Here is a 16,726-nt window from a genome sequence, read left to right as displayed (position 1 = left end):
GATCTGCTCCAACCTATAGAAGATTGGAAGTGGGGTCAATCCGAACAAAACCAGCTGTTTATTATTATTAATTTATTAATTTATTATTCTTCTCTTCACTATCCATGAACTCTTCTTCTCTTGCCAATATCTGGTTTTCATATTCTATCTCTTTCTTTCTCAACTTTGTATCTTCTTCTCTTTTGTTTTCTCTTCTATAGATGCCAAAACTCACACCCTTTTGATTGATTATTACACTTCAAGCTTCAAACTTTAACAGCAAACCCTTCAAAGATCCAATCAAGATTCATCTGGGTAAGTTTCTTGAACCCTAAAATCACTTAATAATCAGTTCTTTATGTGATCATTTGATGTTCTTCTTACATTTTCATCTGGGTGTTGGTTAATTAGTTGGATCTTGTTGTAATTTGGTTGAATTAATTGAATTTCTTTGTCAGTTTTCTGGATCTTGAGTATTTTATATGTTATTTGACTTTTTTTAAGAAGTCCCAAATGCTGTTCTTCAATTGGAATTAGGGTTTGGTGTAATTTATTGGGTTTAAGGAAATTAATGAATTTGATCATGGAAAAGATTTGATTTGGACTTATGGGTGGTTTAGGGTTCAATTTCTGACATCATTGTGTGATTCAACTGTATATTGGTAAAACATTGTTGTTTGACTTTTTAAAGTCAAAGGGACTGATACTCAGCTTAAAAATTATATAAATTTTTAGAATTTTCAAGAAAATTTGTTATATTGACTCCATGGATTTTTGTATTTCTAAAACATAAATATGTATATGCATTTCATCTAACAGTTTTTCTTTCAACTGTGAGTTATGACTTATGCATAATGCATGTATGCTTGTTCATCTTTCTGTCTATACATTAATTCAATTCTTACGTTAATACGATATTAATGCTAATTGATGACTCTTAGTTTCATGTTAATCCAAACAGCATTCTTAATTAACACCCTCTCCTTGTTAAAAGTCAAATCCCTGCAAGTTGAATTTGAAACCGATAGGTTTGACCTCAAAAGTCAAAGCATATCGCCAGGGCTCTTCATCCGTGTTATAAACTACATTAAATCTGATACAGGCTAATCAGTAGATCATAAATAACGGGGAGGAAAGGTAATTGGATATCTTCTATTAAAAAGGCGTTGAGTCCGAGCTCCAAAGAAAAGAAAAACCAGGTTTGACAATAGTATGATCATATTATTATTATTATTATTATTATTATTATTATTTGTATGTTAGAATAATATTTAATTTATTGTACTTTTGGAATTTTGATTATAGAAATCAAAGAAGAAAGCATTTGTGGAAGATAAATCTTTAGAACCGCCTGTTGCACCGATAGTAGCTCCAATAGTAGAACCTGAAATTTCTCATCAGATTCCTGCACTAGAAGAAGTGAAACCGGTTGAGGTGGAGGACGAGCAAGCAAAACATGCTTTGTCTGTTGCAGCAGCCGCTGCTGCGGCAGCTCAGGCTGCCGCAGCCGCTGCTCAGGCTGCTGCTGAGTCTGTTCGACTCGCTGAGTTGACTAGGTATTCAGGGAAATCAAAGGAGGAAATAGCCGCTATCAAAATTCAAACCACTTTTCGTGGGTACTTGGTATGCAAATTTTGATTCCAGTTTCATAGTTAGTTTAAATGATGTCTTTGGATTTGCGTTATGAAACTGATTTTCTGATTATTGTGTCTTGAAGCCTCAATACTCAATTTTCTTATTTATAGCATTTTTTAGTGTTTTTCTCTCTGAAAAATAACATTCTTTAGTGTTTGCTTTTTGAGAAAATCAATTTTGGCATTTGGTTTTCTGAAAATTCATTTTTAGCATTTATTTTCCGAAAAATTAACATTTTTTGTGCTTCTTTCTCTAAGCATAACAATCTTTAGTGTTTGTTTTCTTAGAAATTCATTTTTAGCATTTTTTTTTTTTCTGAAAAATAGCAATTTTTAGCCTTTGTTTTCTGAATAACAACAATTTTTAGCGTTTGTTATCTGAAAAAAATTAACATTTTAGTGTTTGTTTTCTGAAAAATAACATTTTTAGTGTTGGCTTTCTGAAAGATAGCATTTTTAGGGTTGATTTTCTGAAAAATAACATTTTTAGTGTTGGTTTTTGAGAATAACATTTTTTTTTGTCTGTTTTCTGAAAAGTAACATTTTCGTTGCGTTTGTTTTCTGAATAATAACATTTCTTTGTGTTTGATTTCTGAAAAATAACAATTTTGAGCATTTTTTTAAGTATACCATTTTTTGTTTTTGTTATCTTAAAAGTTTAGTGTTTGATTTCTGAAAAATAACATTTTTTAGTGTTTAGATAAAGTGATTTTAATCATGATTATCATGGTTGGTCTAATATAATTAAAATAACTCAATTTGTTTTTTGCAGGCAAGGAGAGCTTTGAGAGCATTAAGAGGTCTGGTGAGATTGAAGACACTCGTTGAGGGGCCTGCTGTGAAACGACAAACCACAAACACGCTTAAATGCATGCAAAACTTGTCTCGCGTGCATTCCCAAATCAATTCCAGAAGGATCCGAATGTACGAGGAGAATCAAGCCCTTCAAAAACAACTCCTTCAAAAACGAGCCAAAGAAATCGAAACCTTGCAGGTTCGTTTCACACGGCATATTATTATTTAGTCCACATATGAAATAATAAAATGTTATTAATGAACACTGAACAGATGGGAGAAGAATGGAATGATAGTTTGCAATCAAAAGAAGAAATTGAAGCTAAACTACTAAGCAAATATGAGGCCACAATGAGACGAGAACGTGCGATGGCATATTCGTTCTCTCATCAACAACCTTGGAAGAAGACATCAAGGACAACAAACTTGCTTTTCATGGACCCCACGAACCCGCAATGGGGCTGGAGTTGGTTAGAGCGGTACATGTCGGCCCATCGGGCCGAAAGCGATCACGCATCGGTTAGATACGGTATCAACATTACCAGGAGTGAAATAGCCAAGTCATATGCCCGTCACCAACTCAACTCGACTCCTTCCACCCCTCAAGCAAGGGCGCGCCCGGGCCCGGCCCGGATGAGGACTCGAAGAGCGTGTTCAGTGTGCAGTCCGAGAAGAACAGACGACATAGCATCGCGGGCTCTTCGGTTAGAGACGATGAAAGTTTAGCTAGCTCTCCCTCGGTTCCTAGTTACATGGCGCCTACAAAGTCAGCTAAGGCTAAGTCACGGGGTCAAAGCCCGTTGGGCCCGGTGGAGGTGAGTGACGGGCCCACACCGGAAAAAGGGTCGAGTTTGAATGCTAAGAAACGGCTTTCGTTCCCGGCTTCACCGGCTAGGGTGGGGCCGAGGCGGCATTCGGGCCCGCCTAAGGTGAATATGGGTGTTGGTATTGGTGTGGAGCAGAAGATGGTGAGTTGAGCAAATTTGTGTTTAGGTGAGTAAAGAAAGTATTGTGTACTGTTTAGTAAAGTTTATAAGGTCTAAATTGGGAAAAAGAAAAGAAAGTAAAGATTTATTTGTTGTGATTTAAGTTATTTGATTGAGGGATGAAATGTTAAGGTTTGTGTCTTCTTTATTGCTTGTCTTGTGTGCATTTTCAAAATGAATATTAAAAATTACTTTGATTGAGATTGATTTTTTATTACAGTTTGTTATTTTTGCTTTTAATGTGCTAGTTTTTTTTCCTGATAAAATCTTGTTGCTGATCATTTGCTTTTGTAGTAATTTTGAAGTGAAGATGTTATGTTCCTTTGTTCGTCACTCAAGTTGTTTGCTCATTTACGTTGGTTTGATTTATTTTTGTCACCGTGTCGAAAGTTCTTGGATCCACATTACCTAGCATTAGACGTGCACAAAAAAACCGGTTCCGGAACCTAACTGGTGGAACCGAACCGGAACCGGTTCCAGTTCCAACCCAGTTGGAACAATACCCGGTTTGGGTATTTTTGTACCCGAAAATCGTACCCGGTTCTCCTATTTGTATGTCAGTACCAGTTCCAACCCGGTTCCTACCCGGTTCTTAATTGGAACCGGTTTGGTTCGTACCCGGAATAACCGGTTCCGACGGGTTTTTTTGAAGGGTCAAACAAAAGTCAAACTAGCCGTTGGAACCGGTTCCAACGGTAATATAGCTGTTGGAACCGGTTTTTTTAGACACCAATTAGCCGTTGGAACCGGTTCCACGGTAATATAGCCGTTGGAACCGGTTTTTGAGACAATAGATCCGTTGGAACCGGTTCCAACGGTAATATAGCCGTTGGAATCGGTTTTTGGGCCAAACCTATATAACTGCTTTAAGAAACTTCGAGCAATATTTGCAACGTGCCAACTCATGTGAGTCGGTCATGAGACACAAATCGTAATGAACCCAAACATCGGGGCATCTTGTTGTTTCGATCACCATAACAACGTCATCATTGGTTGCCATTTGTTGTCGGTTTAAGGTTAATTGTGGTTTGGAGTGTGTTTTATAGTTTTGGGAGTGGTTTAACAAGTACACAAACAAACCTTGCTATTTATAGAAAGAAGATAACCTATTTATAGTTAAAAAACCGGTTCCAACGGTCAAAAACGGCTATATAGCCGTTGGAACCGGTTCCTAACGGCTATAATGTTTAAATTTCAAAAAAAACCGGTGGAACCGGTTTTTACGTAAAAACCGGTTCCGGTTCCTAAAAGTTTGCATTTCTGGGCATCGGTTCGGGTCGGGAACCGAACCGGTTCCTGACTGGAACCGGTGTCATTTTGTACCCGGGGTGAAAAAAACCGGTTCGGGTTTTCAAGGTGAACCCGAATTGTGCACGTCTAGCTAGCATTGACAAAATGTTGCATGATAATAAGCTTATTAAATTTGTGATATTGTACTTAGTAGGTAATTAATATTATACTTAAAGGTCATGTCCATACGTGTAATTTGTTTGATGAAAGAAAAATGAATGAATATTATTTATTTGTTCTTTTCCAATATAATGGCAAAAATGATGGTTACAAGTGAATGATACTATCACATGTATGAGTTCTGACTATGTCTTGTCACGGAAATGTATGATAATTTAATTTGTGTAACACGTATATTTTATAAAAATATGATAATACTAAACTTTAATGCATGCAGTAAAGTTTACTATCAAATTTTGTTACCAACTTCTTTCACAGTAATTAATTTATATACACATAGTAATTTCTTTTAATTAGATATTTTTATTTATACAACTAGAAATAAATTATTTACACGTGTTGTTTTAATTTATAATTTTTTGTGTACAAACTCTATATTTATTTTGAGTATCCGAGGGAGTATAACAATGCCACATTATTTGCATTTCACAACATGATAGGTCCTTTGTGGCATCTTGCAAAGAGAGACCCTATAAACAAGAGAGGAAGATGACTGTTGGTCACATTTGGTAAGACTCTCCGCAACGCTGCTGGGGAGATCTCAGCCGCACGTCCAAGCTGGCACCCCCGGGGGAAAATGCAAAAATCTTGAAGGGTGCTAATATGCCGGTAAGCTGGTTACTGTTGACCCATTTTATAGAGAAGAATACGTATGATAGTATTGGAGGTAAAATGAGTTTATGAGAAGTACGAGTAAAAATCTAGTGTGGCGGTTAGCTATACATGTTTGTGTAATGAATGGGGGTGTTAGCATTGCAGATAGTCTAAGAAAAAGCACTACGAATCTTGAAAGATATCCAATAAGATATGCGTTTTGTAGATAAATTTAAGCTAAATAAGTCATTTAAAATGTCAGTGAATATCATTTAGAAACGGGGCTGAGTAAATTATCAACACACTTTGATAGGTATTATTTTGAAAAGCCAGGATTTAGGGCTTTTGGAAAACTGCTTTTTAACCTTTCAAAAAACTAAAATAAAAAAGATTTTTGTGATTGCCAAACACATTTTAATTTATTGGTTTTTTGAAAACACCAATAAATCAATAAACTTTTTTCAAACTCAATCCCAAACATGCTGAAAATCAACTTTTACATAACACACTACTTTAAGTTCTACTTCGGTTCACCGTAGTATAAAAGATTTCTTAAAAATGTATTACAAATTTGCATCTACAAATCTATACCTCAAGAATAACAAAACGACATTGTTGTCTTACAGTGATTGAACACCGCATGGATTGACTCATCAAACAAAACACCTAACAAGATTGATCGATCACCTTCCGAATAGACTTTGACAAGCGAAGAGCGGCAAATACAACAAAAAGAAAAAAGCCAAACCGATAAAACGCGAGTGCATCATAGGGCTGAGACGGTTCGGTTCGGTTTTTAGGTGAAACCGAAAAGTCGGTTTTTCAAATACACAAACCGTTCCGGTTTTTCGGTTTCGGTTCGGTTATAATCGGTTTTTTGGTATGTTTAGGCTTTGCAAAAACATTCCAAAAAAATGAAAATGCATATTAGATTCAAAACACAAAAATAGGCATTTGTTACGTGAAACCAAACGAATACAAACTTGCAAGAGTACTAGAGTTTAAAATTCAACAAAGTTCTTAATCAAAATACACTAAAAGTTTAGTTCCAATCTTCATTCTTCATCTTATTCATCTTCAAAGTTTACTTCCAATCTTCATCTTCATAATCTTTATCACCATCAACAGTAGATCCTTTTTGTGTTTTGTTTCCGTTCATAACATCTAAAAAAACACATATAATTGTATCAATATTTTTAAGTAAAAACAAATATCGGTTCAGTTTTTTCAGTTTTTTAAAAATGGAAAACCGAAACCGAAAATTCAGTTTTTCTAAAAAACAAAAAATTAACTGTCTGTTAATGCTTCGGCTCGGTTTATTCAGCTAATTCGGTTTTGGTTCGGTTAATTCGGTTTCCTGCTTACCCTAGTGCATCATTCAATCACAATGGTACGCATGAAAATACAGCATTGAAGCAATTATGTTGAACATATGAAACAAGACATGATTTGGTAGGTATGCAACAAGACCATACATAAACAGATAAACACTTAAAAAAAAAAAAACCTTTGCAATTTGAACAAGGTTTCCGGAAGAGCTAAGTTAGCTAACACCATATTCCTTGTTATTATTCTAATTTGTTTAAAAACTCAAACCAAATCATTTTTTACTACTAATTTTAGACTGAGTGTTATGGGTACTGGGCTCAGTAGAGGTGCCAAACACTGAACACATAATCTCTTTAGCTTCCCAAACACCGGGCCAAGTTAGCAAAAGGAGCACAAAAGGCTTGGCGGCACCCCAATAACGACTTTTGAGGGAATTTTTAGGTTCATTTCAACTAATTACATTATTCGTTTTGTTATTTTTAATATCTACCTAAACCATACAACATTTGTTAAATGATGAGTTGGTTAAATCTCATTACCTATGTGACGCTTTAAATAGTACATGCTAGTTAGCACATATCACATAGTTGTAATACTAGGCGGGTGCCCGCGCGATGCGACGGGTGTCTGAACGCAAGCCCTGTGAATCACGTAGCAATTAAGATTGTTCATGGTTCGGTTTAAAACCTTTAAACCTTTTAAACCGGTCATCAATTTGGTTTCACGGTCGTTTTTTTTTTTACTTTCACTCGGTAGGTTGGTTTAAAAATTTTCAAACCGTAGCGAACAGTTTTGTACGCGGCTTATGCTGAAAACCGGCCAAATGAAACCAAACCAAATTTTAAATGTTGTTTGCATTTTAATCTCTTTTATTATTTAGTATTTGACAAGTTTTTTATATATATTAGACTGTGAATCATGTAACAATTAACAGTGTTCATGGTTCATTTTAAAACCTTTAAACCTTTTAAACCGGTCATTAGTTTACTTTCAAGGTCGTTTTTTTTACTTTCACTCGATTGGTTGGTTTAAAAAATTTCAAACCGTAGCGAACGGGTTGGTACGCGGCTTATTCTGAAAACCGGCCAAATGAAACCAAACCCAACTTTAAATGTTGTATGTATTTTAATATCCTTTATTATTTAGTATTTGACAAGTTTTGTTATATATATATCGTGGTGGGAAGTTAGTTTAAGATCAAAATTAAAAACATAGTATGGTTAAAGATGAGGGGGCAAACTTGTAAGTTAGGTGAATTGTGTTTAAAAGACAAGTTTACCATTTTTTACATATGTACTTTATGCATTAGCATTTGTAAAACTCTTAAAATCAAGTGTCCTAATTTGTCCTTGCCTCATGTATTATATATAGTATAGATATATATTTAAGATATAATTGAACTAACTCTATTTTAATACAAGTAAACTTGACTATTACAACTTTAAATAAACCTAATTCCATTATGATTTTTGTAATCTTCTTTCTTGTTATAATTTCGTATCCTAGGCCTTCCATTAATCTTTACCATTTATGTTACTAAAATTATCATTTTTCCTATTTTGTTACATATAAGAAAGTTGGTAACGATTCGGTTTCCATTTTCAATGATTCAATTATGGTTTTGGACGATGAAAAATCAATACTAATGATTGGGCTCACAAGTTTGACTTACAAACCATCAAAAATCGGCATTGAGCACCCCTACGTAACATATTAATTTTTTGAAAACTGAAAAAATTATAACAATATCATACTCAAGTTTAAGAGAATAAAATGCTCGATTTTATGGTGCACTTTTTTTTCAAAAATATTAGTGTACGAAAAAATTATGGTCGTTTAAAAATCGTAATGCGAGGTTAGTTTAAGATTAAAATTAAAAACATAATATGGTTAAAGATGAGGGGGCAAATTAGTAAGTTAGATGAATTGTATTTAAAAGACCAGTTTACCCTTTTTTACACATGTACTATATGCATTAGCATTTGTAAAACTTTTAAAATCAAATGTCTTAATTTAGCCTTGTCTCATGTATCATATATAGTATAGATATAGATTAGTTTTGACTGGCAGATATGTCAAATTTCTATTTTAAATATTCAATTATTAATAAAGGGACGTGATCTTCATATATCACCCACATGTTGACTATATAGGCATATACGGCTATATGGGCCTTATAGGCTACACATATCTAACAAGTGTACAAATGTGATAGAAAAAACAGTTTTTTCTTCTTATACGTCCCGTATAATCCTATCTGACAAGTGTACAAATGTGATAGAAAAAACAGTTTTTTCTTCTTATACGTCCCGTATAACCCTATACGAGCCGTATAGTTCTTCAACTGCTCTTGTAGAGTATAATACAAATTGACACAACACAGGTTCTATACGACTCAAATAGCCCTATACGACCCATATAGACGAAAAATGATATCATAAAAATCTATGGCAGTATATAAAGATTCTATGCCTTGATAAATTTCACGTGAAAAATAAATTATATATTATTTTTGAACCAAACAAGATAATAACTTTATGATATGAAATTTTAACCCCATTTATCTTATCCTCCAAAAGTTGGAAAATCACCAAAACCATGTGACTCTGCCATGAGGAGCGTGCACTAAGCGTGTGAGTCAAAGAGCGCGTGCAATTACTAAACTAAAATCAAGAAAACCCATTTTATTATTATTTCTTTAATTTTTAAAGACCAACAAACAACAAACAGAGAATCCAAACACTCTGAAATCTGAATGGAGCACCCAAAAACAAAAGCCATCGTCAGCTGACCCAACCAGTCATACGAATCCGTTAAGCGTCTCCAATTTATCTTTGGTTTCGAAGAAAACCACCCATCTAAAGGTCTATTGGTAGTAAAGCCCAGACGTTTTCGAGATAAAACTAGAGATCACAAAGATCAGGTTTCCTTCATTGAGTCACCAATACCCCTCAACATGTTATCTGTCGAAATTAAACATGAATCTCTATTAAAAACCTAGGCTTTCTATCACAAGACACCTGGGAAAAAAATTATTTATATATTTATTATTATTTCACACAATTACAAACACTCTTTTTCCCTCTCATGAGAAAGATAAAACCAATTAACTTGGGAACTGCAACACAAAGAAAGATAAACACACCTCCATCTTCATCTTCATCTTCATCTTCCTTAAAACTAGGGTTTATTTACACTTGCAGACCACTAACTTTCAGCTTTAATTTTCAGGTAACTTAACTTATTTCTCATTTTTGTTACATTTTTCCCATCTGGGTATGAAAAAGTTTGAAACTTTATAGTCATAACCTGCATTTTAAGAGCTCACAAGGTGTTTCTTGCAGTTACATTTGCAAAAATCTAATCTTTTTTTTCCTTTTTCTGTTAGTATTTTTAGTTTTTTGTTGGTTTGATTAGCTATTTTTCTGCAAGATTTTTGTTTTAATATGGGAAAGTTTAGATTTTTATGTTTAAGTCAAACATTACTGTTGCAGAACATAATTTTGTTGTTTTTTTTTGCTTTATAGGATGCTTGAAATTTTGCAATTTGCTTTTTTTGGGTATTTTTGTAGTTTAATTAGCTGTTATTTATCTGAATTTGCATGGTTTTATTATTTTTTTATGAAATTATTATTATTATTATTATTATTATTTTGTTAAGTGAAACAATAGATCAGCATGCTTCTGTGTGCTTCAGAGAATCTATTTGGTAGAGATCTAACTGCTTCAAAATATGATATTATATTTGTATGTGTATTTCAAGGCTGCATTAAACATTTAAACCCATTATCAAGAAAACTTGAATGCAGCAGCTTGTTTGACTCTCCAGTCAAAATTAATGCTTGGCTCATACTCTATTATTATGTCTTTGTGTCAGCCTGTGAGTGTTCTGTTTTTTGGATTTTTGGGAGATTGTTTGATTTGCAAAAATCTGAAATTAACATTTTTGAAACTGAATACAAGAAAATATCTAGCAGATTATAATATTAAATTGAAAAATTAGATTTTTTAGGACACTAAATTGGACTTTAGTTATCAGTACAGAAGAGTACCATATTTGGATGTATATGAGGGCTTCATGATGCTGTTATTGTTTCCTCTTTTAAATCAAACATAAGGTTTTGCTATTTTTATCTTGATTTTCGCAAATGCGTATATCGACTTTTGACCGACTAAGTTTACCGCCTTGAGTACATTATTACATACATTTTATTGAAGATCGGTTGACCCGAATGAAACTTGATCCGGGTCGGTTACCGGGTACCAAAACAACCCATGGTTGAGAAAAAAAGCTTTTAAGCATGGTGTTTGAGGTTATGTGGATAATAATAATTTCCATCACAGTTCCTGTCTTCCATATATTAGATATATTCTTTTGACTTTTGTGGTCAAAATTGATATTTGACTAAACTCATAAGGATCTGTTGACAATACTTGACATCCTAATGTGAAATGAGTTACTTTTAGGTAAATTTCAGAAAATAACAGTTTTGTGTGATAATGTGTTTCATATGATGTTTTGTAAATAATTATGTTTTTATATACATCATAAACATATGAAGACTGAAGAGTGAAAATGAAGCTAAAGAGGAAAAAAGCAAAAAGATTGTTTTGTATAATAATATCCATCTTTCTTTCTATTGTTACATCCTTTTTCCTTATATGTCCTTCATGACTTCATCCAACAACAAGAATCAGTTATTGATCCTGCAAATCCAACCTAATTCTATCCAAAACAAAATAAAATTAAAAAATCTTTTTTAACCTTCAAGATGGTACACGGTTATAATCAGCTAACCGCCTGATTTAGAGAGGTCTCAGGTTCGAATCCAACATATTCCAAGAAAAAGATCAACCATTATTCATATGTCTTAACTACCTTGGATAATATTTTTAAGACACTTATATTTTTAAAGTGCTACTTTCTGTTGTGGTGTTAGTTTGGTTGTTGGGAGTGAGGTTAGTTCTTATGGAGTTTGGAGTTTCTTTGAAGGATTGTGTTTAGTTTTCCTTTTTTTTGACATTAATTAAAGTTAGGGTTACCTTGATGACATCATCTGTTGGTATACTTTCATATATGCACTGCAATTTGCATACATATATATATAAACAAATCTTTCTTTCTGACCCAAGCATTCCTCTGCAAACAATTATAGGAACTGTGGGCCAACAAGTGGGCCTTTTTTAGAGGATTGCTTTTACTCAAGGGTAAAATAGACAATGCAAACTCCAAAGACAAGGTATGAGTTCTTGCAATCTTTTATATTTTTGTTTCAAGATTCATTTATGATCTTTAAAATAGCATAGATTATGTTTTTTTTTTTCAAATGTGAGATGGGTTTTTAGGGAAATTATGAAAGTTGGTTGCTTTTAATCAATTTGAAGAGTAACAGTATGTTTTGACCCTGCAGAGTGGTGTCTTTGGATATTAATTAATAAGGGGCCCTGTTTTCTGCTGCCCACTCATTAGTTTTTGGATGAAAACCTTTAATTTCTTCACTTTTTTGGAAAAAATGGTCCATAGTTATTCATGTGCTTGAAAATTAAAACCACCCTCCTGACAATTTTTGGAAAATGTTTTGAGTGTAAAATTACTATTTTGCCCCTGGCTATTGTTGCAGATTGTTTTTGGTCTTCAGTCATCTGCTTTATTTAGTTCTATAAGATATGCATTTAGAATGGAAAGTTATAAAATTTGTTAATCGTCCTTAAATAAACGTTTAACTGTATATTACAGTGCTGCTTCCTTGGAGGTGCCACAGAGGACACCGAAAGCTGCTAGGCAGCTCAAAACTTCAGGAACTGAAGCCGACAATTCTTCGTCTCAAAGTCCTTTGACCAAAACACCTAAAGGCAGAAGTCCAAAAGTTGACCGTCGGTCACCTCGTACTCCAACATCTGAGGTATAATACCGCTAAAACAAGCATTTGACTTTTTATTTTTTCAGAGGTAACTGTGCGACATGTTTTATGTTTTGAAAACCGTTTAGTTTCGGTTTTCACAAGGTCGGTTCGTTATATGAGTGTACTGTCATGTGGGATTGAAATTTTTGGGAAAAAGAATTGGCCCAAAATAATGAATATGGGCATGAAACATTGGGCCTAAAATTTGATTTTAGATATTTATTAATTGATTATTACACATTTGGACTTAAATCTTTTCGTCTACACAATTTATTAATTTCTTATAAAATACTTAACATTATAAAAATTATAATTCTTAAATTTAATATAAAAAAAGTCAAAGCTACGGTTTTTACGGGTTCTATTTGTTTTTTTCATTTTTGGTACATGCAAATCCGAAATGTAACCGGAATTTCGGTCTTGGGTTGGTTTCGGTTAGTTTGGTTTGGTAATGTCGGTTTCATGCACACCCCTAGGAAAAAAAAGGTCTATATTTAATGCGTAGAATTATAAGAATATTATAAGTACATTTACGTACATACATAGATGTTTATCGTAATGATAATGATTTTAAATAACAATTAACACATTTGTTAGTTTTAAATCTTTTTAAAATGGGTCAAAAAGTGTTTGCAGGTCAACCCGACCCGTTCAGTCTGCACATAAAATGACCCATACCAACTTGTTATGTAAAATATGCAGAAACAACGTCCGGGCAAAGTTTCAGAACTAGAAACTCAGCTTGCAAATCTTCAAGAGGAACTAAAGAAAGTCAAGGACCAGCTTAGCCAATCAGAATCAAGCAAGAAACGGGCCCACGAAGAAGCCAAAGAGGCCAAAAAACAGCTTGTTGAAATATCAGAAAAGCTCCAAGAATCACAACGCCAGCTTGACGAGATTTCCGCTTCTGAAGAATCCCGGATTCAAGAACTCAGAAAGATCTCCCAAGACCGGGACCGGGCCTGGGAATCCGAACTCGAGGCGGTCAAGAAACACCACTCAATGGACTCTGCTGCCTTAACTGCTGCCATGAACGAGGTTCAAAAACTCAAGAGTCAGCTTGAAAAGGTGGCAGATTCTGAAGCTAATCAAGCTAAATATGCAGAAGCTGCTCACAGTGAGATGATGAAATCAAAGCTAGAATTATCTGATACTCTTGCTATAGTTGAAGAGCTCAAACTCCAGTCGAAAGATTCACAAGATGCTGAAGCTAAAGCTTTAGAAACCGCGAGTCAAGCCCGAGAACAGTTGGAAACCCTGAAGTCAACTGAAGAGAGTTTGAAGTTGGAAAAGGTAAAAGCTTTGGAAGCTTATGATTCTTTAACCATGGAGTTGGAGAAATCTAAATCTCAAGTTGATTTATTGGAAGATAATAATATGGAGGTGGAAAAACTACGGGCGGAACTTGAGGGGGCTGAAAAGAGATACCAGGAGGAGTATATTCAAAGCACTTTGCAGATTCGAGGCGCGTATGAGCTTGTCGAGCAAACAAAAGCAGAATTGTTGCAAAAAGTTTCAATCTTGGAGACAAATCTGGAGGATTTAAGAGCCCAGTTGGAAGATTTGAAGGTGAAAGTAGTCGAGAAAGAAGAAAAGCTTCTAAAGATGTCAGAAGACAACAAGAACTTGAATGAAAAGCTTGCAGAAAAAGAGACTGAACAAAAAGGAACGGAATCATACGAAAAAGTTTCAATCTTGGAGGCAAATTTGGAGAATTCAAAAGCCGAACTGGAAGATTTGAAGGCGAAACTAGTGGAGAAAGAAGAGAAGCTTCAAAACATATCCGAAGAAAACAATAAGTTGAAAGAAAAGCTCGAGACAATCGAAATAACAGCAGTAATAGACACTGAACAAACAGGAACAGAATCTTGCGAAAAAGTTTCAATCTTGGAGGCAAATTTGGAGAACTCAAGAGCCGAATTGGAAGATTTGAAGGCGACGTTAGTGGAAAAGGAAGAAAAGCTTCAAAAGATATCAGAAGAGAACAACTTGAATGAAAAGCTCACAGTGAAAGAGACTGAACAAACAGGAACTGAATCATACGAAAAAGTTTCAATCTTGGAGGCAAATTTGGAGAACTCAAAAGCTGAATTGGAAGATTTGAAGGCGAAACTAGTGGAGAAAGAAGAAAAGCTTCACAACATATCAGAAGAAAACAAGCATTTGAACGAAAAGCTCGAGAAAACCGAATTAATAATTGAAAAGGACACTGAAGATGCCACAGATTTCAAGAAACTGGAGGCGGATTTGGAGAATATGAAACGAGTTGTGTTTGAGAAAGAAACCGAGTTGAAGTACATTTCAGAGGAAAATGAAAGATTGAAAATGGAAAAGTATCAAGTGGATAATGAAGCAGTTGCATCTGCAGAAGCTGCAAGAATTGCCGAGAAAGAAGCGGTTATGAAAGTCAACTATTTGACCGAAGAGGCCGATAAAAGTAGTAAAAAAGTGGCGAGGGTAACCGAACAACTGGATTTAGCTCAGGCTGCAAATGCAGAAATGGAAACCGAGTTGAGGCGGCTGAAAGTGCAGTCGGATCAGTGGCGGAAGGCGGCAGAGGCGGCTGCTGCCATGCTTTCAGGCACCAATAATAATGGGAAATTTATGGAGAGAACCGGGTCTCTTGATTCCCACACGATTGGTGGGAGGTTGAACTCACCTCTTTCCGAAGACATGGAAGATGAATCACCCAAGAAAAAGAATGGTAATATGTTGAAGAAAATTGGAGTTTTGTTGAAGAAGAGCCAGAAGTAATTCAAGATGTTTAGCAGGTAATTTGGTTAATTCTTGATTATAATCTTGAAATATTTGATTATTTTGGTGGGTGTGTTTTAATGATTTTTTTTTAATTTAATTTAATTTATTTATTTATTTATTTATTTTAAAGATTGATAATCAAGGCTGTTGCTTGGAGTTCAAGGAATGAAGGTGGAGCCTTTTGTTACTTTTAGGATTTTAGTTCTGTGTAATGGAGGCAGGGTTATGTATAGGAAGTTGAAGTGTTGAACTTTAGTGTGAGTTTGACTTTAACTTTGACCTTGACCTGCTGTATGTTGTGATCAGCTGATCAAATTTGATGGAGAATGCAATGATTTGTAATAATATTCTTCCAAGTTTTCTGATCATATGGCATAAGGTATATGGCATAAGGTATATGGCATTGTTTTAAATAATTGATAGGTTTTCAAATATGAATGCAAATAACAAACAATGTTCAATGTTTTCATAACCGGATGTTTTAGTGTATGCACATTGCTTTGTTTTAAACTTACCTATTTGCCATAATTATTACGCACAAAGCGAACAAAGCTCCAATACAAGCGCTCGTTATCATACAAGGCGTACAAAGACATTTTTTATGTCATAATTACGCATGAAGTAAAATAATTATGATTTGAATAAGTCTTTCTCACTATTCAAAACACGGTGCTGACAAATAACTCTCGTAAATCAGTTATCCACCAATATTTTCATATGAATCTTTAAGATATCACCTCCCATCAAATTAGATACGTTTCAATAAATAATATTTATTACAATTAAAAATATATATCGTGCATATACGCATAGGTAAACAGGAGAGGAGCTTATACAAGAGATTGTGCTAACATCCATAGTAAATGCTCGGTGAATGACTATCTCTTTGATTATCGAGTGAAATGTGAATTGGCTACCGCTTAAAACACTTGTCTAAACTGTTTAGTATACGAACGTAAGTCTATCGTTGTTTAGGTTTGAACACAACACTTGTACCAACAAAATAGTAACTCTATCGTTGCCTAGTCGTGCACATAGGTGACATAGCCGGTTTTGGGCCAAAATGAATCGGTTAGAAAGTCAAACAAACTCAAAACCGGTTAGCCCTAACCGGATCATTTCATGCATCTGTTTCTAAAGAAGAACCATTTGGATTAGTCTCAAGCCATATTCAAAAGCAGTTTCATCCCCAAACCCGGTTTCAAAACCTGAGTCTAAGTATATATACCCAAAGCGATTTCAAACAGACGAATCAAATCAGATTCACATAAACTGGTTT

At 34.4% G+C, this 16,726-nt stretch overlaps 1 protein-coding gene and 1 pseudogene across 3 annotated transcripts; both read left to right on the top strand.

Moving 5' to 3' along the window:
- The first annotated feature begins 909 nt into the window (after nucleotides 1-909).
- Nucleotides 910-3,601, top strand: LOC143621674 (protein IQ-DOMAIN 3-like; annotated as a pseudogene). Its single transcript, XR_013151581.1, has 5 exons — nucleotides 910-1,007; nucleotides 1,112-1,178; nucleotides 1,285-1,602; nucleotides 2,386-2,607; nucleotides 2,682-3,601. The product of XR_013151581.1 is annotated as a protein IQ-DOMAIN 3-like (transcript).
- Nucleotides 3,602-11,932: 8,331 nt separating this feature from the next.
- Nucleotides 11,933-15,773, top strand: LOC143550018 (interactor of constitutive active ROPs 3-like). Of its 2 annotated transcripts, XM_077040832.1 has the most exons (4): nucleotides 11,933-12,027; nucleotides 12,525-12,690; nucleotides 13,393-15,461; nucleotides 15,578-15,773. In XM_077040832.1, exons 1-3 carry the CDS (start codon nucleotides 12,008-12,010, stop codon nucleotides 15,442-15,444), a joined length of 2,238 nt encoding a protein of 745 aa, XP_076896947.1. In that variant the 5' UTR covers nucleotides 11,933-12,007; the 3' UTR covers nucleotides 15,445-15,461; nucleotides 15,578-15,773. The 2 variants fall into 2 exon arrangements, with proteins under 2 accessions (XP_076896947.1, XP_076896901.1); XM_077040786.1 differs by lacking the exon at nucleotides 15,578-15,773 and having other exon boundaries at nucleotides 13,393-15,503.
- Nucleotides 15,774-16,726: the final 953 nt, after the last annotated feature.

This window comes from Bidens hawaiensis, unplaced genomic scaffold (assembly GCF_021521415.1).
Source record: "Bidens hawaiensis isolate Kalapana, Puna unplaced genomic scaffold, B.hawaiensis_p1.1 tig00000055_1, whole genome shotgun sequence".
In the NCBI taxonomy this organism is placed as follows: domain Eukaryota; kingdom Viridiplantae; phylum Streptophyta; class Magnoliopsida; order Asterales; family Asteraceae; genus Bidens; species Bidens hawaiensis.
Note: the sequence above shows the minus strand (reverse complement) of the source record. Positions and strands in the feature narration are given on the sequence as shown.

Bases quoted from the DNA above. Each gene is read 5' to 3' on its own strand.
- LOC143550018 (XM_077040832.1), top strand. From the start codon at position 12,008: ATGCAAACTCCAAAGACAAG. The intron at 12,028-12,524 runs GTATGAGTTCTT...TGTATATTACAG, and splicing joins ATGCAAACTCCAAAGACAAG to TGCTGCTTCCTTGGAGGTGC. The intron at 12,691-13,392 runs GTATAATACCGC...TAAAATATGCAG, and splicing joins CTCGTACTCCAACATCTGAG to AAACAACGTCCGGGCAAAGT.